This window comes from Telopea speciosissima, chromosome 3 (genome assembly GCF_018873765.1).
Source record: "Telopea speciosissima isolate NSW1024214 ecotype Mountain lineage chromosome 3, Tspe_v1, whole genome shotgun sequence".
In the NCBI taxonomy this organism is placed as follows: domain Eukaryota; kingdom Viridiplantae; phylum Streptophyta; class Magnoliopsida; order Proteales; family Proteaceae; genus Telopea; species Telopea speciosissima.
The window spans coordinates 18,210,871-18,236,621 of record NC_057918.1 but is presented as its reverse complement, the minus strand read 5'-3'; the positions used below and the strand labels follow the sequence as shown (position 1 = coordinate 18,236,621).

General features: G+C 39.1%; 1 protein-coding gene across 1 annotated transcript; it reads left to right on the top strand.

Moving 5' to 3' along the window:
• Window positions 1–25,484, top strand: LOC122653484 (NADH dehydrogenase [ubiquinone] iron-sulfur protein 1, mitochondrial). Its single transcript, XM_043847331.1, has 5 exons — window positions 1–520; window positions 608–854; window positions 2,030–2,324; window positions 7,851–8,225; window positions 24,284–25,484. The coding sequence occupies exons 1-5, from the start codon at window positions 85–87 to the stop codon at window positions 25,178–25,180; spliced, it is 2,250 nt and encodes a 749-aa protein (XP_043703266.1). The 5' UTR covers window positions 1–84; the 3' UTR covers window positions 25,181–25,484.
• Window positions 25,485–25,751: the final 267 nt, after the last annotated feature.

Here is a 25,751-nt window from a genome sequence, read left to right as displayed (position 1 = left end):
TCGATTGTCACATATATTTGTAGACTATAAATCAAGAGAGAGAGAGAGAGAGAGAGCGAGAGAGACAAAGAGAGACGAAGAGAGATGGGGTTGGGCTTATTAGCTCTCAGAGCTTCGAGGACCTCAGCACTGAATCGCCTGCCAAGGGCTTTCGCATCTCAAAACCCTAGCAGCAATGCTATCATCAGAGGGATCGTTTCGACTACGGAGCTTCAAAACCCAGAAGCCGCAGCTGCGCAGCCTGAACCAGCACCAGAGCTTCCTCCTCGCAAACCATTGGCTGGAGCTAGGGTTCATTTCACCAAACCCGACGATGCAATCGAGGTCTTTGTCGATGGCTACCCCGTGAAGGTCCCTAAAGGGATGACGGTCTTACAGGCCTGCGAGATCGCCGGTGTCGACATTCCTCGTTTCTGTTACCATAGTCGCCTTTCCGTCGCAGGCAATTGTCGTATGTGCTTGGTCGAGGTCGAAAAATCGCCCAAGCCTGTTGCTTCTTGTGCCATGCCTGCCCTTCCAGGTAAAGGACTCCATCAAATCCAATCTAACACTTCATTTCAATATAATTGTTATTAGTTTCTGATCTTTATCAGAATTTGGTGAATAGGGATGAAAATTAAGACTGATACACCTATTGCGAAGAAGGCACGCGAAGGGGTTATGGAGTTTTTGCTGATGAATCATCCATTAGATTGTCCGATTTGCGATCAGGGTGGAGAATGCGATCTGCAGGACCAGTCAATGGCTTTTGGATCCGATCGGGGCCGCTTTACCGAAATGAAGAGATCAGTGGTTGATAAGAATCTCGGCCCCTTGGTGAAGACTGTGATGACTCGATGTATCCAGTGTACAAGGTCTACATCGCACATAATCTCTCCTTTTCATTGCTCTCTATGATTCTTTTGCTTCGAATGGTTCTTAGATGTTTGGAAATTTATCCTATCAAATATTAACAAAAGAAAAAAGAAAAATAAGATTCCATTTTGATTGTGGAGCACCATTTTGAATAGTTATCAATCATCATGCCCTAATACCAGTGCTTTAGTTGGCACGACATTTTTGAGTTGTAGGTTTATCTATCAGAGCACTTTTTGTTTATTTATTTTTAATTTTGGGGGATTAAATCTATCAGAGCACATTTACTTGTTAATAATGGCCATTCTGTTGATAAGAAGAAGGGAAATTTGAATTTTAGGAAGCCTTCTTCCTTTTTATCTGTTGCTGTAGATCGGTAAAATTTTTATAAACATGTGCATCATCAATATATCTCCACGAGAATTAAGTTGACTTATTACCATATATGGACCATTCACTGATTTATATGTGGAATGATTACAAAAAAAATCTATGAAGTGCCTTCTCATTCAAAGTATCGATCTATAATCTGGGACCGAATTGGGATCCAGATATAACAACGGTAAGATCATATAAAACCCACTCCTTGACCATTTTTTTTTCTTCAAGGGAATGGTTCTATCTTCCCTTTTTGTGAATTAAATGTCTGTGTATTTCATCTAGGTTGTTTTTTCATGCAAGTGAATGATTGGAGGTTTAAGTTTCTTGGATACATTTGAAAAGGTTGGTTCAGGACCTCAGGTTATGGTAGGCACTCATTAGTTAGGAAAATGGCTCAGATATGTGCCTTTATGAGCAAAATCACTGAGTTTAAATATTTGATATCTTATTTGAAATTAATTTATCCTATAATGTACTTGAATGATGACATATTTGTGTGGAAATGCTAATAATATATCTAGAACTTTTAAATATAAAGAATGGGAGGGGGATTGCTGCCAGGCTGCGTTGCCCTTGCACCAGTGCGGGGGCCAATGAGAGTGTGCGCAGGGGCATCCAACAGGGGTGTGATTTTTCATTTTGGGGGGAGTCATTTTGCCCTTCCTGTGTCTGGGTGTAGGCGCTGCACTGCCTGACAGCCTTCTTTTTCCCATAAACAATTATTGTTTTATGTATATTTTGGTGTCTTGACTGTCAAGGAAATTCTAATGTAAATTTAATGTTATTCCTACAGATGTGTCAGATTTGCTACCGAGGTTGCTGGAGTTCAGGATCTTGGCATGTTAGGTCGTGGGAGCGGAGAAGAAATTGGGACTTATGTTGAAAAACTTATGACAAGTGAGCTTTCTGGAAATGTGATAGATATATGCCCTGTGGGTGCTCTGACTTCAAAGCCATTTGCTTTTAAAGCTCGAAATTGGGAGTTAAAGGGCACAGAGAGTATAGATGTTACAGATGCGGTTGGGTCCAACATTAGGATTGATAGTAGGGGTCCAGAGGTCATGAGAATCCTCCCACGGTTGAATGAGGTGAACTTAATTGCATGCTAATATTCCCTCTCTATCTTCCTTTGGGTATTGCTAAATACGTTGTACAATAGCATCTGCCACCCACCTTTGACTTTTACCAAATTGCTTTACTTTGTTTATTTTGAGGTAATAAAATCAAAGATCACACTGGTAATGGGCCCTGAATACAAGGAAACAATAGATTGTTCCACTATTGCCTTCTCCAATCAATAAGGGTAAGTAACCATCTCAACTAACCATTCTAAACAGCAATAGGAAGCAAGTATGAGATAAGAAGAGTCGAGGCAGTGTCGGAAACAGCCCAATTTCATGGTTTTGTGTGGCAACCATCATGACTAAGATTTCTTTAGGAGTGCAAAAGAGGAAGGAAATGGCAGCAACTTAGCTTGGATTCAATTCGATACTCAACATCAGCATTACATCATTTTGATGCTTTGGATCTCCCCTTGCCTTTTAATAGGCTTACAATGGGTTGAAACTAGTCATTCTGCACTTGTTAGGCATTAATTATTCAGACATGCTAAAATGTAGAAAATAGACTTTTAAATTAACCAAATCCAACTAAATTACTACAAAGCAGTTCTAAGAATCCTTTTCTAGTTTTTAAGTTTGGACGCTTCCCCTTATGAGCTGAACCACTTATCCAAACAAATAAAAGTAGCAAGTGAAAACTATATTTCAAAATTTAAATCAAATTCATATTCAGATTTAAACTTTAGACGATTCCTCTCACAAGCTTAACCACTTCTCCAATCAAATAAAAGTAGCAAGTGAAATATGTATGTCAACTCAAATTCATAGTCAAATTACAGCTCTCTGTGTAAAAATTCCACAGCCAGTTGACACCTAGCCAGTAGATTTGCCACAAACAATTATGATTCATAACAGACTACATCTTTCTACTGGCCTGAAATTGACCCATGGAACTTTCATGGGAAGCCAAGAACATAATCTGCTGAATAATGCTATAATTCTTTGGGTCTCCCTTTCATGCTTGTGCATCTATAGTTAATATGGTGCTGACCTTGAACCAATGAGATCTAGTGGGGAGATCAGCTTGCGACAGGATCCTATGTAAGGAGTATAACCAAATGTAGGAGGAAATTGACAACTAACCGAAAACAAATCAGATGTAAAGGAAAGAAGGGAAAATAGCATGCACAGGGTATGGAAAAAGTGCAGAAACTGACCTGAATATCAATGGAAAAAAAAACAAGAAAGGGAAGATATAATCAGGAATCCATCTTAGCTGTAGGGCTGTAATCCCACTAGTACCCCAACCTGGAATCCCATCAGAGTCACTGCTGAATGTTACAGCAGTTAAAACGCACTTGAATCCTGTAAGAGTAAACAGACCTGAATTCCACAGACCAAGACAAAGGAAAAGCCTTTCATCAATTCATCACAATTCACGTGCTTGAATGGCTGGCTACATAGATAGATATGGACACTCAAATATGACTCCTAACATGACTAGATATAGCCTAGACCAAACTAGTAATCAAACTGGCTACTTAATTAACCAATAATAGAGTTAAAAATTAGAACAACTCCAAAACTGACTCAAAAACTGAACAGACTTAGAATGTTCAATGGATTCAAATTCCTAATAATTCTAGGATTTGATTTGATAAGGAAAAAAATAAAACCAAACAGGGTTGGACGTGTAGAATCCTATTCCAGACTGAACTAGGACAAATAAATATAGTCAACATAGGATAGAAATTAAAACCATAACTCTACTTAAATAGAATTCCATAATTGACTTGGAATAGAATTCCTAGAGAATCTAGGACTTCTATGAGAGACTAGGAGTTCTGAAATTCATAATACCTCAGGTTCTTCTCCTCCTCTTGGCATTGTTGCTAGTGCCCAAATGCTGCATCAACAGTGATGTACTTAAGAATTTCCAATTGGGACAGTTGGGCCTTGGAAGACTTTATTTTGGTCCATGGTTGGGTTCAATGGACCTTGGGGTTCTTATTTTTGTGTTTGCATCTGCATCTGAGATATGTATGATGGTGTGGTGACTAGTGTAAGAACTGTTGGGGGGTCAAGGTAGTGAATTCCCAATTGCAATTGGGTTACATCAAGGATCAGCTTTAAGCCTTTATTTGTTTTGCACTTATCATGGATGATTTAACCAGGGACATTCAAGATGAGGTTCCTTGGTTTATGCTTTTTGTTGATGATATTGTTTTGGTGGATGAGACAAAAGCAGGGATTAACGCCAAGTTGGAGTTATGGAGATCAACCTTGGAATCAAAAGTTTTTAAGATGAGTAGAACAAAAACAGAGCATGTACTGTGTAACTTTAGTTACACTTGGATGGATAATAAGTCGGTGAAAATTGATGAGAGGGAGATTCCGCAAAGTGATTATTTAAGGTATCTAGGTTCAATCATAAATAAAAAAGGTGATATAGAGGATGATGTTTCACAAAGAATTAAAATAGGATGGATGAAGTGGAGTGGTACGTCCATATTGTCTTTATGATCGACTTATTCCTTTAATACTTAAGGAAAATTTTATAGAACAATCATACGACCAGCTATGATATATGGTACGGAATGTTGGGCAGTTAAGAAGCATCATATAAATAACTCAGTGTGACGGAGATGAGGATATTGAGATGGATGAGTGGTACAACTGGGTTGGATAAAGTAAGGAATGATCATACTAGAGCTGATTTGGGAGTAGCTCCGATACATGATAAGCTACGAGAAAGTTGTTTGAGGTGGTATTGCCATGTTGAACGGAAGCTTTTGGATGTTCCAATACGGAGGATTGATTTGATTCAGATTGAAGGAACTATAAGAGCCAGAGGCAGACTTAAAATGATCTTAAGATAAGTGGTGAGGAAAGACATGCTTAGCTTAGGTCTTGTATCAAGTATGACCTCTAATAGAGTTGATTGGAGGGTAAGGATCCTTGTAGCCATCTCCATTTAGTTGGGATAAGGCTTAGTTGTTTGTCTGTTATTAAACATCTCATGGACGAGGGAGAAAAGAAGAAAAACATCTCTGATGCTTTAAAATGCAAAACATGCCTCAGTTGTTTCAGTGTATTATTGTTTGTAGGGGTTCAACAATTGAACCTGCGTATTGAAAATCATGTGAGGGAGTGGGGTTGATATGTGTAATAAAAGCTGAAATAATAAGGGCTGAGGGGTCTGTTAATTGAAAAATCTAGGGCCCCGAATCTCTATCAGTATTGAAGACATAGCTGTTTTTTTTTCTTGGGGGGTGGAAATAGTGGAAACAGACCCAACCAGTCCTCAACCACTGCAATTAATATTTCAGTTAGTTGAGTCTTTTTGACAGCTCAACATGATCTTTGGAGTAAGGTGGAAGATGCTAATATTGTGAGAGAATGTGATTGAGTTGAAATTAGAGTTGCAACTTGGAACAGGAATTGTTACAGATGGAAACCAAGAAGAGGCTGAAAAACGGAGGAGGATATTGTAACAGTACTATCTTTGCAAGGAAATCTATTATTCAAAGAGAATGAAGTAGCTGTGAAGGCGTAGGTTATGGTGCAAATGCTTTGGTGATGGTGGAGAGGGTGCAACTTCTGTTGGTGCAAAATCCTGTTGTTTCGCTTGATGGGGTTTAATAGGGTGTTTGGTGAAGATGGTTGAGGTTAATTGAAGCTGCTATGGATCACAAACTACCTATGGAGGATGCAGTTCATGTCCAATGGATGTAGGTAGATTGTTCACCATTGTAGTTCCTGCTGGTGACAATTGTATGACTAATTCTTACGAGCCACATCGACCATAATCAAATAGACATGCCAGATAAAAGGCCAGCAGCTAGAAAGTCCAATGAAGTCAACAAATTACTCTAGTAGGGTTTCTTATAAAAGGAGTCAGCCAACATCATCCTCATGGGGAAACCCACTTTGTTTTCTTTGGTTCACTGTCATGACCTGTGGCTCAGGGAGTTTGTTTTGTTTCTAGTAATGAATTTGCTTGATTTGGTTATACTTTGCATTATTTTGAGTGGATTTATCAATTGATAATAGACAGGGTGGTAGATATTTTCCCTCACTCTCTGTTCATTCCCCAAGGAGGATCATTGATCAAAGATGGTTTTATTACTGTAGGAGAAAGAGAGGATATTTAGGTTGTCACTTGAAGCAAAGGGAAAAAACTGTTTTGGGAGGAGTTATGTTACATGTTTGTGGTTGGTAGAGGGGACGAATTTTTTTTTGTGGCTTCCCTCTCCTGGTTCTGCTCAAGTTCGCTGCTTTGCATCTTAAGCACAATTTATGGATCTCTTGTTGTTTGTCAAGTTTTCGAGGGCTTTCTTAGGTTGTGTTTAGGTCTTGACTGATTTCTGACAAGAATTAATATTTTTTTTTTAGGTTTTAATTAGATGAAGTATTTGCCTATTTGGTGTCCAGATGGTGCACATATGATGATCCAATATCCCTGTTTTCTATCCTTTTGTCTTTATCTTCATTACTGGGCCCTTTCTGTAACCATGCTGGTTAGAAAAAGAAGTTGTACCCATAGTCTCTTTACAGATGGATCTTGGTGAGGGCAAAAATAATTCCATTTGGATGCCTAGGATTTTCCACCCATGTTGATTTGAAAACTTTACCTCGACATGATCGCTCAAGGTGTTCTTCCGCTTCTCAACTCACCTCCGCTCCAAGGCATGGCCACTGAACCGGAGATTCCAATGAGTTATGAAGTTGATTAGATAGCTTTACCTAAATGGACTCAAATTGTCATGATTCTAGATTGGACCATGGAATTGCGGATCTGATGAGAACTTTAGCTGATATATTGATCAGGTTTGCGTTGGTCAGTTACTGCACCCACATATTCTCCCTTTGGCTTATTATGTACAGATTGATTACTGATGCCCCTGTTACAACTCCCATAACATCACCATAAGAGACAAAAGAGGGGGGGGGGAGAGAGAACTTTTTTTCCCTTAATTTTTTCATCTTTGTGTGGTTTCACAGATCTCCATGAGCACAATATGAGGACCATGGTTGAAAAGCGAGGTTACAAACAGATTTGAGTGTTCTTTAATATATTTTTCTTGTTTCTATTAAAAGAAAGTGAATATCCCGTGTTATTGGATATTCTAATAAAGCCACTGAAATTAAACTGTTCTCATCAGATTATTGATTTGAAAAAGGCAAAACTGGTGTATTTTTTGTTATTTTACTCTGCAGAGTAAAGGGGTTTTCGTTGATTTGTGTGATTTCAATGTGTTGTTCTTTCAGATTTTCGGTGTTCTGAGCTGGTTGTAATTTTTTGGATTTACTGATTAAGGCATGATTATGAATTTTAGGGTTTCTCCTAACAGGATGTATGTGCTTTTTTTTTTTTTGCAATAGATAGACTATTATTTTCAATCTTTCCTTTATATAAAGTTCTTTCATTTGGTGAATGTATCTATAGAATTCTTTGTGGTGGAATTTGTAAGATTGCCTAGCAGTTTCTTTGTACGTGGTCTTCTTGCATCTTTATTTGAACATTTTGACCAATTTGACTTACCCTCGCAGGATATTAATGAGGAATGGATTTCAGATAAAACACGTTTCTGTTATGATGGGCTGAAAAGACAGAGGCTAAATGACCCTATGATTCGTGGCCCAGATGGACGCTTTAAGGCAGTAACCTGGCGCGATGCCCTTGCTGTGGTTGCTGAGGTTCTCCACCAAGTTAAACCTGAGGAAATTGTTGGAGTTGCTGGTAAGCTGTCAGATGCAGAGTCCATGATGGCACTGAAAGACCTCTTGAACAGGATGGGATCAAACAACATATGGTGTGAAGGAAATGGGTTGAATCCTCAGGCTGATCTGCGGTCAGCATTCCTTCTAAATAGTAGCATCTCTGGCCTTGAGAAGGCAGATGTTTTCCTTTTGGTTGGCACCCAGGTATTATTTGGAGTTCTCAATTTTCTCATCTGGTAGTAATGGATATCCATTCACCTAAGGGTTGGGGATTAGAAAGCAAGAAGAAATGTAGAGCCTCAGGTAAGGAACAGGAGGCAAAACTGGATAACAGAATCAAAATTGATCAGATTTAGTCGAATCCTTGATCGTGGTCTAGTAGGGATGGGGAACAAGTCAACAAATATCGATTCAAATCCAATGGTCAGATACTAAAATATCATTAAGTCACAGAAATAGCAAGCAACTATAATACAATGTAGATTTAGGATCTAAAAGAAAATAGTGACTAGAATGCAAGGATTGGAAAGTGAGACTCACAAGAGGAACATAGAACAGGTCAACAGAATTAGAAAATAACTGGACAGAAATAGCAAGTGAGTTCTGAATTAGAAACGTGGAGAAAGTAGTACGAGATGAAACAGAATTAGTATTCAATGAAAATAGCACCTGATGGAAAATGAAATCTAGGAGTTGTTCAGCGACCGACCAAAATCAGAAATCGAAGTAGCAACCAATTTCTGGAAACTGAAGTTTTAAACTCAAAACAGCAACTGGAGTCTCAGAATCGATGGAAACTTCTGATCTGAGACAACACTGAAACAGGGCTTGAATTAGTTGTGGAAAACATAGCAGAAAACTGAAGATAATAAACAGGCAGTAGACCAACTAACAGAATAGTAAGTCATGCACATTAAAACAGGATTGAGAAAGTGGAAACTTACTAGCCGCAGGGTGAGAGAACAGAAAACTAACATCAGTTGAATGGAGAAGAACAAAGGAAAAAGATAAAGAACAGAAGAGATATGACTTCGGAATCACCACCAAAGCCTTTATTGGAATCACCACCAATCAAACCTACTGAAACACCACAGTAGAGGCTGGACAAACTCAGACTCTGAAAATAGAAAATAACACCTAATCCCGGATAGGACTCAAATCCCTCATATTTAGGTTTATTGAATTGACCCCTTACAGTAGAAAACCTAAAAATACTAAGTCCATGACCCATATAATCTGTTGGGGACTTAAAATTAAGTCTCACTTGAACCATTATTGAACTGTAGGTTCAGGTTGACCCATAAAACTGAACCAAACACAAAACAACAGGCTCTTCTTTTCTTCTTGTTGGGATTCTGCATCAAGTAGACAATTTCTATACATACATAACATCATCTCAATTTATGTTTCTTTACTTAGATATATTGATAATTTCATGTTTTCCAAATTATTTTATTTTTAGCGCTACCAGATAGATATATGAGGATGTTCAAAAAAATTTCCATTTACTTTTTTTTTTTCCTTTCATTATATTTACATTTATTTCAGTCAAACGTGACTTGGGATGTTGTATGGAACTTTTGGATTCCTTTGAATGTTGCCTGCAGTGAATGGCATAGATGCTAGGAATCATCCTATACCATGACCTGATCTAATTGAGAAGAACTCCTAATCCATAAGATTTCTTTATCATCTTCACATAATGGGACAGAACAGGTCAAGTCAACTTTACGCAACTTGAGTACTAGACCTTATCCCAAGTAATTGGGATTGGCCACTTGAATTTTACTCATGACCTCTGTCACTACTTCAATCAACTGTTTTGGTTCAGTAGCATCTACGCTTGTAGTTTGCAATGATTCATAGGTTTATGTATAGCCCTTGGTATTCTGTGCCTTTTAAGAAGCTCTATAATGTAGTCCTAGGTAGGAATAGTCCCACTAGGAGCCAGGTAATGGGGTCACACACTAGGGCTGGCCGATTGGGACAGCATAGGCCAAGTTAGGGCAGAATTAGGGTTAAAACTAGGGGTTTGAGTTAGGGTTTTATATAGTAATGATATGCAGGTTTTTAGGAGTCTATTGGTGTAGGTTTTAATTAGGCTTAAACAAGAAATTAAAATTTCAGAAATTCTAAGTTAGGGTTTCGGGTTTTAGGTTTTAGATTCTAGTCTAGAACTAGGGTTTTAAGATGGAAGTTTGGGATCAGGTTCTGGTTGAGTTTTCCAATGAGGGGGAAGAACATTCGATCAGCATATGGAGGGGAATTGATGGGCAGAAGTGACTGATCTGGGAATCCTAGGGTTTTGGGGTTTTAGAGGGATGAGGGGATTAGGGTTATAAGTTGGGGCTGAGATGGCAGTCGAGTGGAGGGGCTGCTGTGATGGATCTGTGGTTAGATTTTGGAGAACTGATGGAGGATAATGGCTGGACAGACTTATGATAGCTAGGGTTTATGGGAAATCGATTGGGAGGGTGTAGGTCAAGGTTAGAAGATAAAAAGAGAAGGATTATTTGCAGAATTCTGTAATCACTTACTTGTAATGGAAGAACTTCAATGGCAGCAACCTTGAAGGAACTTGATTGAAGAAGAAGAAGGACCTCCCGATCTACAAGATGCAAGGAGTCGCCGGAGTCCACCAGCCCTAACCCTTGATATGACTCACAAGGGGTCTTGATATGACACACAAGACATGTCTCTTGAAGAGAGAAGCAGCAGCAGCAAAGGCTAACAGCAGGAAACGATTTTTTTAAAACAGAAAACTTGGTGGGGGAGCCTCTTCCACGATTCTCATTAAATAAGAGGCCAAAAGGCCTATTCCTAAATCTATTACAATTTAAATCTCCAACTTAAATCGTGGAGAGGTGGACCACTTTTAAAACATATTAAAAACTTAAAAGAAAAGACTCTTCTACCCCTACTGACTTAAAAGCAACTTAAACTACTTAAAAATAAAGAAGATTCCCTTGTAGCCAATAGGATATAAGAACCTCTTAGCCAATAGGATCACTTCACTTAAAATAAAGGAAGATTCCCTAGTAGCCAATAGGATATAAGGACCTCTTAGCCAATAGGATCACTTCACTTAAATTAGACCAATTGAGCCAATTGGATGCAACCAATTTGACCCGGTTCAATTAAACACACAAAATAAAAACTAAGTATAGAAATAAACTAAGCTAAGGCTCCTACTAAAACCCTAGGCTTAGGGTGGCTTCTTCAATTCGAGGAGGCTAGGATCTGCATCACTCTAGTTGGATTCTAATTGAAGTTGTGTTTGGTTTTCAAGTTTAATTGGTAGTTTCAGTCCTCATTGTAATAGGACCTGAGTTTGAGTTGACATGGGGTTTGATTTTAACTGCTAGTTCCGATAGGATATTTTAGTGGCTTGAATCTAAGTAATAATAAAATTTGATTAAGTTCTGGAATGACCTAGAAGCTATGCCTGTGGGCTATATATGAAATGTTTCCAGATATTTTGTTATTATGGAATGGTTTCCTTTAATAAAGGATTTAGAGAATGGTTATCTGCCCCAAGGTTTGATGTCAAACCTAACATCTTCCTAAGGTAAGTTCTTCAAGTCTTATATGACTTGTGTATTTATATATGTCTAATAGTTGTCGTGGTGCCAAGGTTGAGGCCTTGGCTGTCAATATTCAGTGAAAATTCCAAGTATGTTTACTACTAATTCTGGGTATGTTTTCTTCGTCTTCTCAACCCATTCCCACTTTTTTATTTTCTTTTTGTCATTAGAACGAGAGAAGAGATGCAAAATGGAAGTGACAAAGAAAGTAGGATTATGCACACCCTTCTCATGACCTCCAATATTGATTTTATTGTAAATATGAAATTCCAGAATGCTCGTGTTACAATTCATGTAATAGATCACGCCATTCTTCTTATTCTCCCCTTGGGTCTGGTCTGGGAACCTTGACACGTAAGATGACCAGTTGCCTGATGTAATTTGGGGAATATGGGCTTGTGTCAATATGACAGCAGCCACTCTTTATTTATAATAGAGAAGAATAGTTACTAGCATGGTTTAAAGTATCGATACATATCGTATCGGTTAGTACCAATATGATACAAATACTGATACGTATCTCTCTCTCTCTCTTTTTTTTTTATAAAAAAAATTGACTTGTCTCGAATTGTATCAAAATGTATCGGCCGATATGACCGATACATGTCAATACCATCGATACATCCAGTAAAGGGTTGTGTGGGTGGTTTAATACGTATCGGCCGATATGGCTTGATACATACCGATACGTATTGATACCATCAATACATTCCATACAAAAGCCATTTTCATTCACAGACTCGATACAACTCCTATTCTAACGGAAAAATAAAGGAAAACTCTCAACCAAGAGTCTAAAATCTTGCATTCAAACTAGGTTTTTCACACATTTTGACTCAAAAACGAATCAAGGAGTGCTACAACATCATCCTTTGCATAATCCAATACTCTTCATGGCTATAGACGATTACAACATGTAAGAAACCTCATCTTTTACAACAATTTCAATTTAATGCACTTGTTTGGTTATATATTATTCTCCATTTTAGTGTTTTGCATGCCACTTGTTATATATTGCTTATTTATATTGTTTTTTGTTCCAAAAGTTTTTTTCCCATGTGTATCTTGTCAATTGCTATTCATATCTGTATTGTTCGATGTGCATCTCTGATACGATATGATATGTCTCTTAAAATCACCCGATACCGATACTTTAAACCTTTGTTACAAGTACAAGTATACCCTTATAGGAAGAATATACCCTTACATATTCTTATAGGACAAATATACCCTGATACCCATATTACAACACTCCCCCTCAAGTTGGTGCATATATGTCACACATGCCTAACTTGCACACAATTGGGTTAAACAACTTAACACTTAGACCCTTAGTAAAAACATCAGCTAATCGGTCTCCTGGCTTAACGAAGGGGACACAAATAACTCCTTGATCCAACTTCTCCTTCATGAAATGACGGTCAATCTCCAAATGCTTTGTCCTATCATGCTGAGCTAGATTATGAGCAATGCTAATGGCTGATTTACTATCGCAGTACAACATCATTGGTAGCTTTACGTGAACTCCTAGGTCCTTTAGAAGACTCTGTAGCCACAATAATTCGTACATACTATGGGCCATAGCCCGGAACTCTACTTCTGCACTGGACCTAGCAACCTGATGCAGGTTCATCATAGAAATTGGCTTATTTCTTTAGAAATAGGCCTAGGGTTGGCTTATATACATGTTGGGCATTTGTTCCCAAGGGTTTTCTATGTATTAGGCCACTTTAATGAGCCTAAACTAGGGGTACATAGGTTGCATACGGGATTAGCCCAATACTTAGTTTATTTTCAGGGGGAATTGCCTAGATCTACTAAATAGAAAAAAGAATTATAAAACTGATAGGTATAAATTATGTTTTACAATTATAAGTAACAATGTTAAAAAAATTTACCAAATTCCCATGTGAGTTAAAAAGGCTAAATAAAGAACCTAAAATACCCCTAACACATCCTGTTCCCCTTTTTTTTTTTTTTCTATCATCTTCTTCCTCGACGAAGGAACACCACTCCCTCCTAGTTTCCATGAAATTTTAGAGGAAAAGAAAAGAAGATATTCACCAGCGCACAATCTATCAAACAAGAATTTTAAGGGAAAAGATAAGAAGAAGAAGATAAGAGAAAGAGAGCAAACAAAAGTGAAATTTGTAAAGAGGGCTCGTCCACCTGGTTTCCATAAGATCTCCGTCAAATCCAAAAAATCCATTTACACATGGGATCTCTCTCTCTCTCTCTTGTATGTGTGTCCCTCTCTCAAAGAAGTAAACAAAATAATTTTTTTAATGATTTTGCTAAAATGGAGGAAGAAGAAGGGATAGCCCGAGAAACGATCCACTTTCTCCCACTCCGTAACGCCTAAAAGCCCAATGTCATCCAATCACAATTCTCTTGTTCACACTTCGTAGAACTACTCTCTTACATAATTTCACCAATGCCCTGTTTTCATTTGGAAATTGATTGCAAATTTTGGGGTAATTTTTTATCAGGAAACAAAGGAGATGACTGTAGATGTTCTTGATGGAGGAAGTTATGTGTCTTCTCCGACAAAGGTGGATTGGTATGAAACAAAACCCTTCCGGCAATTCATGCTCGACAGGCATTTTAGTGGTGCTTTGACTAATCACTATGAAAACCTCCGCTAGAGCAAGTTCACCCCCATACATCCATTGAAGACTAGGGCGAGCTTTTGACTCTCCTTTAGGTTCCTTTGGTGGTTGGGTGATCAAGGTAGTGAAGTCATTGTAGGGGAGCATGGTGGCGGCGGGGGGCGAGTTTGCAGGGGAAGGAGGAGGTGGATGGTGGTGGCGGGTAGCTTTGCATGGAGGTGGGAGTGGCGTTCATTCGTCCAAGGAAAAAAGAAGGGGAGAGAGAACGATATTGGTATTGGGGGTATTTTAGGTTGTTCCGTAAACTTTTTTTGCTATTATGGGGAGTTGGTAAATCTTTTTAACATTGTAACTTATTATTGTAAAACATAATTTACACCTACTAATTTTGTAAAACTTTTTTCTATTTAGTAGATCTAGGCAATTCTCCCTTATTTTTATGTTTTTTTAATTGAACCGGTTCAAATTGATTGCATCCAATTGGTTCAATTTAAGTGATCATGTGATTTGGTTAAGTAGTCATGTGATGTAAATTGGGCTGGATTAGGATTCTATAAGTCCAGCCATGTTTTGAGTCCATTTCTTTTAGTATTTTAGTTTTCTAATTAGTTTAAGTTGCCTAATAGGTTAAGGATTGGGTTAGGCCTTTCATTTTTAGTGTAGGGAGTCTAATTTTGAGTCTCTTATATAAGGTTCTAAGGGGGTCGAGTATTGAATACGAATTTGATTAATAAAAAATATTGTTTTGCTGCTGTCTTTGCTTCTTCTCTTCAGAGACTGTCGTGTGTGTCATATCAAGACCCCCCCTTGTGAGCAATATCAAGGTTGAAGGGCTGGGATCCCCAGTAACTCCTTGCATCTTGTTGATCGGGAGGTCCTCTCTTAGCTTTTCTTCAATCTGCTACTGTTGGAGATCAGTGTTAATTCAAGTAAGTAGTTTTATTATTCTGCAATTTAATTCCTCTTCTTAATCCTCCACTTAACCCTAATCGATTCCCATAACCCTAGCCTCACTCTAAAATCTGTCCAGCCTTATCCCTTCACTCGATCTCAGTTGCAGCCCAATCTGTCCATCAAAACCCTAACCATAAATTGCAGAATTTCAAAACTCATCCAAACCCTAACCTTTTTATACCATAATAGCCCTCTAGACATGCCCATTAATACCCTATAAACCCCTTTCCCAAAATCCACCCCTAAACCCTAGATCTTGAAAACACTCCATCTTTACAAGGCCTCTAACCCGAAACCCTAGATTTCCAACTTCATCCAAATCAATCCAAACCTACACCAATAGACTTATAAAAACCTGCACATCATTACCAAATAAAACCCTAGCTCGAAACCCTAACCCTAACCGTAATTCTGCCCTAATTAGCCTAAGCTGCCCCAATCGGCCAGCCTTGTTTGATGATCCTATTACCCTGGTTCCTAGTGGGACTACTCCTACCTAGGACTACATTACAACCATAGTTTGTTTCTTGCTTCTCTAGGTGACGTGATTGCCACCAACAAAGGTACCATATTTGGACGTAGACCTCCTTTCATCAGGAGAGAACAACACACTTTTCCCCGGAGCAAACTTTAAGTAGCGCATGATATGAAACACATCCTCCAAGTGTGTGGAATAGGTATCATGCATATATTGGCTGATCAGACTCACGACATAGCCTATGTCTGGCCGAGTATGTGAAAGGTATGTCAACCTCCCAACCAACCTCTGATATCTGCCTCTAATCTCTATCAATTGGTTCACCATCCTTGCTCTTGAGATGAGCGTTAGCCTCGATAGGAGTATCTGTAGGTTTTTATCCTAGCATCCCTATCTCAGATAAGAGATCAATAGTGTACCTCCTTTCAGAGAGAAATACCTTTTGTGGAACGAGCAACTTCAATGCCAAGAAAGTAGCGTAGCTTTGAGCTTTTCCAAATCCTTAATCTCAAACTCCTTTCCCAAATAGGTTTTCAGTCTTTCTGCTGGATCACTTCCAGTGACTACAATGTCATCAACATATACTATAAGGTTTGTAATTTGATCATGATGAACAATGTATGATTAGCATTACTTTGTTTATTGCCAACTGACAACATAGCCTTAGGAAATCGCCCAAGCCAAGCTCTGGGTGATGTTTCAGCCCATATAATGCTTGTTTCAGTTTGCAAACTTTGCCCTGAGTTTTCTTACATGGAACAATTAGGGGAATCTCCTTATACACCTCTTCCTCAAGCTCGCCATGAAGAAATGTGTTTTTGACATCAAGATGTTGTAGTTCCCATCCCAGTTTAACTGCACATGAAAGGTTGACCCGAATTGTATTCATTTTCGCCACTAGAGCAAAGGTCTCATGGTAATCGATCCCATAGGTTTGGGCGAACCCTCTCTCAATAAGCTTGGCTTTATAATTGTCCACCATTCCATCCATTGTAACTCATAGGTTTCTTATTTGGAGGAAGAGACACCAATTCCCATGTGTCATTTTTCTCAAGTCCCTTCGTCTCTTCAATCATAGCTTCTTTCCACCGTGGATTTGCAAGAGTCTCCTGCCAGTTTTGAGGAATAGAAACAGAATACAAGGAAGACACAACAACATGATAGGAAGGGGAGAGATAATTGTATGAAACAACATGAGATATAGGGTGCTGAGTACAAGCCCTATTTCCTTTCACACGACAATAGATAAATCAAGGGAAGGGTCATTAGCACTAGTAGGGAAAAAATTACCAGATGGAGTTGATCCTGGATCAGAGGATGGCGCTTGGTTGGGTAGAGTAAGTGGAGTGGTGGTGGTATCTACTTGCTGTCTTCGAGAGCGAACATAAATCTACAGTGGTCGATCAGTTTCCCTTGTCTCCCTTTCCTTTGTTTCCTCCCCCTGAACTGGAAGGTCCTTCTCAACTAAAGGATCTTCCTGCAATGACGGATTGTCAATAGGTAAGACTACCCTAGGTAGTGTAATAGGCTCCCTTTGAAGAAGTGCCAATGATGAGTAATGGACCTCAGATTCATGAAAAATCACGTCCAGAGTCACCAACACATGGCGAAATGGTGGATGATAACACTTATATCCTTTAAGTGTAGCTGAGTAGCCACTAAAAATGCACTTGAGTCTCCTATTATCAAGTTTGCCGTGAAGTCGATGATTCCGTGTAAAGCAAACTCAACCAAAGACCTTTGGAGGGACAATGAATACAGAAGATCCTTGGAGCACATCAAGTGGAGAACGAAAATTCAGAACCCCCGTAGGCATTCTGTTGATAATTATAGCTGCCTCACTCCAATACTAAGCCAGGACATGCATCACAAACATGAGGGAGCGAGCAACCTCCAACAGATGGCAATTCTTTCGTTCCGCCACACCATTTTGAGCCGGGGGTGTCAACACAATTGGTTTGATGTATAATACCTTGATAGACAAGATAGGATTGAAAAGGTCCTTCCGTGTATTCTTTATCATTGTTGCTACGAAGAATCTTAATTTTGGCATCAAATTGGGTTTGAACCATGCTGTGAAACATTTGAAAGCATCGAAAAACCTCATTTTTATGATGCAGCAAATAAACCCAAGTAGTCTATGTGTGGCAGTCAATAAAGGTAACGAACCTACCTACGATAACTAGAAACAGAGACACCATGGGCAGGGCCCCAAACATCAGAATGAAATAAAATACACTAGGAGAGCCAGTCATATGGTCAGTAGGGCCTGAGTCAATTATCCAAGGACGGGATACTACCGAGGCACAAATGCACAATGACCACCAAAAGGAATACCTGAATGAGCAAAGTAGGAATCAGAAATGGTTGGGGCCGAGGCAAAGGATGGTGAAGATGGTGATGAAAGCTCTAACTTGGTCATCAGATGCTTGAGAGTCAATAGCTCATCATGTGATAGAGAGGAACCCATGGTTGCAAAATCAGATGTCTCAGTATGGTGAGCATGAGCGTTGTTTGACCAACCACGACCATGTGAAGTTGTTGGTCGTCCATGACGTTTCCAACTATTTTTCCTTTGTATGTTGCTCTTTACCACAATAATTGCACTTGACAGGTTCCCTTTCAAAAGTGGAACGATCACTAGTGTGTGTAAAACCACCCCGAGACTAAGAACCAGACCTAGAGTATAGTGCTGAATGCTCTTGTGTGATCGGCTGCAACATCGCGGTAAGAGGACTGTCTTCTAACTGAACCAGAGAGTAAGATTGCTTCAGAAATGAAAAGGGATCACGGCTAAGTACCTGGGCACGAATCTGATGGTACTCAATATTAAGACCAGCCAAAAAATCATATACCCTGAGCTTCTCTTCACGCTTCTTGAAATTGGCGGCATCTGTGGAACATGTGGCCTGAAAATGGTCATAAAACTCCTGACAGACCACATAACTCAGAAAAATACTGTGACAGAGTCATTTCTTTCTATTTGGTTTCATGGGTCTTCTTTCACAACTCATACACTTGAGCATCATTCCCAACTTGAGAATGTCTCTTTGTCAGCTTTCCAGATCTTTGTAGCAGTATCCAGCAATACATAACCTCGTGCAATGTTGGGATTCATAGAGTTGATAAGGAAGGACATAACGGGTAAGTTATCAGAATTCTATATTTTCTGAGACGAACCAGCAGTAGTAGTCTTCTTGGTTTCGCCTGTAAGGTACCCGACATACCAGTGGGAATCAATAGATAAGAAACAAGATCGAGACCACATCAAATAATTGCTCCCATCCAACTTTATATATCTAACAGGGAATGAAGAATAATCACTATGAGGCCCACGACTCACTCCTTCAGTTCCAGTGGATGGGAAACTGAGATCTGACATTGGTGCTGATCTAGAATTGCACACAAGCTGATGGAGATCCTCTAGCACATGCTACAGTAAAGAAGAAACTCAAGTACGGGCTGAAATATAGCATCAAGATTCCTGATGAAAGTGCTGCAGCAGTAGAAGTTCACCGAATCAAACTGTAACCAAGGATTACCTCTCTCAGGCCATGTGGCTGAATAGTAGAGAGAAAAAAAAAGTGAAAACACACGGCTCTCGGTGGATTAGGTCATCACCACTGAGGGCAGCAATGGTGGTGTGTGTGAGAGAGCGCTTAGGCGAAGAGTCCAAGGCACCCAAGTGTTAATTTTTATTCCTCCTCTTTTCTAGCATTATTGCTACAATATATACCTTATATCATCAAAAATCAACATCAAGCCATATAAAGTCATCAAAAATTCCAAGGGCAAACAAAACCGAAGCTAGGAGCTAGCTAGGGCGTAAAATGGATATAGGAAGACCCCAGGAGACAACAATGAGCCTGTTCCTCGGAGAATCCTTTACATCAGCGAGAGGCAGGGAACTAATTTTAGATGAAACGTTAAAAAAGATGGCCTTCCAAATCTTGTCAAAGGAGCGGGAGTTGGTTGTCCATCTTCTAAGGTTACGCTCCATCCAAATGTGGGAGATAGTGGCACAAAAGGCAATCTTGCCAACCGAATCACAAATCGAGTTACCTCCGAACGTCATGTCAATCCAAACCCATTCCTTGTTGAGAGAAAGAGGGCTTCGGCAACCAGGCCAACAGTGGCGAAGAACACGGGTCCAAATGGAAGAAGCAAAGGGGCAAGTGAAGAACAGGTGATTTGCAACTTCAACCCCATTCCAACAAAGGCAGTAGTTGGGAGAGACCTGCATGTGGCGATGAATGGGGAATGCTTGAGTGGGGAGACGGTTTGCTAGGGCATGCCAAGCGGTGAGGCTATGGCGAGGAATGTGCCCTTTAAACCAGACTACTTTGTGCCAAGGACATGGGGTCCCTTTATGTCTAACCACATCCCAGGCGGAGTGGGAAGGGAGCCACAAGATGGCATAACTGAAGAAGCAAGCTGTTGGAAGTTTGAAACAATCAAAACATACATTTGGTTTGTACTGTTCTTAGAAAATATGATATTATCCATAAGTAATTGAGCTGCTCTCGATTTAGAGAAATGTTCTTGTTCTCCAAGATGTTTGACTAGTCAAGTCATTTATTTTTACATGAGACTTTTTGTATTAGGTAGAGCACTAAACCAGCTTTCCAACATATTCAAGATTGCTTAAATCTGATTTATATTGATGTTCTGGTCAAACATTATTTTGTGTGGATGTTGTCAAAATCACTTTAAATGAAAATATTTTTGTAGGTATCAAAACAAATGAATATTTTACCGCTCTTTTGGTTTTTAACAATGTTTGACCATATTAAGTTTTATAAATTTTTAAAAATTTGAAAAAACCCCAAGCATTTGAGAGTTGAAAATTTCACCTACCGTCGAGAATCCAGTTTTTGTTCCTGAACCCGGGGGGGTTTGATTTTTATTCTTTTTGGAATTTATTTTTTTTACTATTTTTATTGGATTCAAATAAGGGGTATTTACTTATTTATGAATAATATCTTAAGTTAAAAACATTTACTTAATGATATTGGGCATAAATAAGTGCTAGAACCGGGTTCGATACCAATAAAACCAGTGCAAGGTGCTTTGCAATAAGGCGACGGTCTCTTAGGCTTCAATAAAACCGTCTGGACGCCAAGACGATGCCTTGACAACTATGGTGTCAACAAGGTGTGTTAGTCGCTTTGGACCTAAGAAAGAGCCTGGATGCCTTGGAGACGCCTTGACAACTATGCACTCAACTGCTGAAAAATACAAGGGAGAATGTCCTAGCATGGTGGGTCATATAGTGGAGATATGATGTAAGCCTCAACTGGGCTACTTGAACAAAGGATCGGGAGAGTGATGGAACAAACAATAAAGAAAGCAAAATTCGGACAGAAATGTTCAGAAACGCGCAAGCTTGGTAAAATAAGCACAACTTTCTCAATATAAGTCATAATGACCTGATTTCAAATCCTAATTAACAAGGATTCCCGTGGCTACAACTTTCATCAAGAAAGTTTCCTTAGATTCTGACTGTAAATTGGTGCAAATAATCTGAGAACAAAGAACTTCTGCAAATCCGAATTCTACAATTGAAAACAACAAGTGTTTTTTATGGGTTTTTGTAAAAGGATAAATATAGGATTGAAACACCTCTCTTCTAGGATGTATAGTAGTACCAAGAGTGTTGTTGCAACTCTTCTAGGATGCAAGTAACACAATGGAAAGTACCAACTCTTCAAGGATGGTGAGAAACTCTTCAAGGTTCAAGAACACATCTTGATTCAAGGGAATGTTTATAACAACTTTGATTTACAAATCTCTAGTCTCCATTACAAATAAGATAGTTAGGCCTTTTAAAGGCACAACAAGTGAAATCCTAAAAGTTCTTACGACATCTCAACCGTTGATTTTCAAGGGTTGAGATTACATGCTTAATTCCAAGAAAAAGAGAATTCTAGAAAATAAATAAATAAAAGTAAGTTCCAAGAAATAGGGGCTTATCCAATGTGCCTTGATGCAAGCTCCAAGGTTGAAGTGGAACTTTGTAATCTTCAAAGAAGACTCTTGGGAGAAGTAGTTGAAGGAGCTTGGACCAAGAGAATCTTTGAGAGAATGGCTGCCACATCATCTTCCACTATGGGAGTTGAAACAATCACCAAGGAGGATGCCACATCATCTTCTACTATGAAGTTTTCCACATATCAAACCCTAAAATCTCCTACGATATCTCTTAGCCGTCGATTTCAATTGAGCTTTTAATAGCTGAGATTAAACCTTTACATTGCATAATAAAGACTAAAAGTGTTAGTCATGAGCTTCCTTTGCTTTATGGGCCAAGTGGCTTTGTGGGCTTGATGCGGGTAGAACTCCATAAAGGCTTAGTTGTTGAGTTTGGATGCAATTGGACTGCATCAAGATAGGTACAAATATAGTTAGTAAATACACATACGAGTACATATAATTGAAAAAAAAAATGTATTTTAACAAATGATACCATTCATATGCTGAAATTTGTGTATTTTATTAAGGTGCACGTATGAAACACGTATTATGTGTGAAATACGTTTAATTCATTTTAAAAATCATGTCTTTATTTAAAAAAAAAAAAACTAACGTAAGTCTTTACTAACCCTAAATCCTCACCCCTTTCATCCTCTTACGTTCGAAACCCTAACCTTGATCTCAAATTCTCGATCTGCTGGCCGCTTACTCTTCTCCGTGTCCGACTGTGATTGCTGCGCCCCAGCCGAGGACAAATTAACTCCAAAAGCCTTGCAGCAGCCCCTTCATCTTCTCCCCTTCTCTGGTACAGGTGAGTCTCTTCCATGGTTTTAGTAATCAGTATCGGATTGGCCAGATTGGCCGATTCATATTGGTATTGGCAGGGGCTGATACCATATTGGTGGATCGGTATGGACTTAGGGTAAAATGGTAAAAGATTCCGATTTTTAAATGAACCCAGTGGCAAATCCATCTGATATGGTTGGATCAGTATCGGCCGAGACCGATGCCGTATCCTATACTGATTACTAAATCTCCGGTCTCTTCCCAATCCCTGATTTCTTAGTTTATTTGGCAGCCCAATATGTCATTGATCACTGGGATCCCATCATCGTCTTCCCCTCATTTTAATCCAAAACCATTGCTCAATGAATATTCCAAGTATCTTAAGAACCATCCATGAGATAACTTGAGCAGTTGTTTTGCTAGAGTTGCTTTCTTCTTCAAGCCACTTCCTTATTACCGTTTCTCCTTTCAGCATTTGTCTTCTTTGCTCCAGGAACCACAACCTGCCTTCTAGAAGGAACCTTCTTGGTAAAATAATTTTGGGGTTTTCTTTGTTCTGAAGTGGAGCTTGTCTGATTCATAGTTGCAATAATTTTGGGGCTTTGTTTGTTCTAGTTGAAGGGCTCCTACGATGCAGAGAGACCATGCAGACATGGCTAGCATAATTTGTTTCTTTGAGCACGCTTTTAAAATTCAGTGTTTTGATTTCCTGTGTGAGGAGGCACTGGAAGCCAATTGGATAAGGTCCAAGTCATTCATTTTCTACAATATCATATCAGATGGTTGTTCTTTGAGCTATGAATTACCCATGGTTGCAAGGGGGACTTAAAAGACCTCATGGAACAAATTGTCATTAGACTCTTTTAGTAAACCTAAACAAAGAAGTTGCTATATTCAATGATAGACTTGGTTTACCCTCTTGTGGATTGGTTTCTTTGCAAGTAGAGATTGTTTTAGAGTATCTATCTATCTGATGGAATTACTTGGAAGGTTTCTTTGTGAGTTTGAGTTCAGATCCATAAAACATATGGGGCTGCCATTACCAGAAATACATGATGTGTTTCTTCTCTAATAGCTAAGTTTACAGTGGTAAACATTTTATGTGTATAGGCATTATTCTATACTGTTTTTTAGTTGTGGCATTTGATTGAAGAAAGTAGGGTATTCTGTCCTGTATTGCATGGATACAAGAGAACAATAACATGGATACTTGGAACATATACTGCATAAGAATTGCTTTCTTTTGTTAACATCGATACTAGTGTTTATTTAAGTTGTGAGGCTTTCTTTTGATAAAATCATTGTCTACATGCTATTATTCTGTTTATTAGGTGATGTACATGCCTGGTGCATAGTGAATACGTACTTGTGTTTTACTCCTGTATTTTATAAGGGAACTGTATTAAACACTTAGTATTATTGCCGTATTTGTTTTTTTTTGCCAGATTTTTGAAAAGTATTATTGCTGTCTAACCCGTTTACGGTATCTGCTCCCCCTTTTTGTTGTATCCGAACTTACTATGGGTACAAAGCTGTCCAGACAGTGTAATGGAATTTTACTAAGTAGGTATTCTTGTTTCTTTCTGGGGTTGAATCAAATTGGTTTAGGTACCAAAAAGAAAATGAAAATGAAAAAGATCCCAATTATTTCACCATAACATTGCATTCTGTGAATAACCCCCAGAGCAATTGAGGTATTGTTATTTGCATTCATGTCTTACTGAATTGTTCATTGTCATTGTTCTGGGATCCAAACGAGTCTGCTATGTGGCCCAACATGAAGGATTCACATGCATTTGTTGATATTCTCCTAACTTCCTAGTTTATATATATATCGTGGATTTGTTCCTAACCTTGTGTTTATTGACAAAATTCCAGCCAAGGGTTGAAGCTGCTATGGTGAATGCGAGAATTCGCAAGACTGTGCGTGCAACCCAAGCCAAGGTGGGCTACATTGGTCCTCCAACTGATTTGAACTATGATCACAAGCATCTTGGCACAGGCCCTCAAACACTTCTTGAAATTGCGGAGGGTCGACATCCATTTTGCTCGGCACTCTTGCATGCCAAAAATCCTGCCGTCATTGTTGGTTCTGGGCTCTTTGAACGCAAGGACAAAGATGCAATACTATCTGCTGTTGAAACCATTGCTAAGCTTGGAAAGGTGGTTAAACCTGACTCGAATGGCCTCAATGTTCTGCTTCTCAATGCTGCCCAAGCTGCAGCTCTAGATCTTGGGCTTGTTCCAGAATCTGGCAACAGCATTGAGTCTGCAAAGTTTTTGTATTTGATGGGTGCTGATGATGTGGACATGGACAAGGTCCCAGGTGATGCTTTTGTGGTGTATCAAGGGCACCATGGTGACCGCAGTGTCTATCGAGCCAACGTCATACTCCCAGCATCAGCATTCAGTGAGAAAGAAGGGACATATGAAAATACTGAAGGATGCAGTCAAGAGACATTGCCTGCAGTCCCAATAGTTGGAGATGCTAGGGATGATTGGAAAATAATTAGGGCTATTTCAGAAGTGGCTGGAATACGGCTACCATATGATACACTTGGGGCTGTCAGGTCCCGGATCAGGTCTGTGGCACCAAACCTGTTGCACCTGGACGAAAGAGAACCTCCCACAATTTCCAGTGCAGTGAAGCCCCAGTTTAGCCAGAGGGTGAGTATAGCACCATTTGGATCAGCTGTAGAAAATTTCTACATGACAGATTCAATAACTCGGGCATCAAAGATAATGGCACAGTGCACAGCCCAACTGTTGAAGTGAGAGCATTTGATAGGTATTACCTTAATAAGGGTATATATTTTGTTTTATTGCCCTTGGGATCTTTCTATCCCAGTGTGGGGAGTCATTCACAAACAAATTATATTTGCAGTGCCATAATGGACTTGTACTCATAAATGGCAATTTCACTTATGTTCATTGCGACTCTTGTAACTTAAGTGTTAGGCTACCTGTTAAGCTTTTATCTATTTCCTACTCTTGGCCGTTTTTGGTTGAGAACAGATTCTTGAGAAACAATATCACTTTTGGGTCTACAGCTGGGTGTTCTGTTGCTTGAGGTGGATTATATTGGTATTACAGATGGTGTTGTTTCTCTGCTTGATTCATAAGCAGCTCTGCTATAGAAATACAGGACACTTTAAAATGTCATAGGCAGTGTTTCTTCCACACTTATTTTACATTTGATGGTAGACCTATTTATTCAGGGTGCATAATTTTGCTTTACATAATTTGGCAAGGTTAAGGTTTAACAATGTTGGGGACTCAAAGATCAGAGGGATTGACGATATAGATCAAGATTTGTTGCTGAAACAGGCGCCGAAGAGGGAGAAGC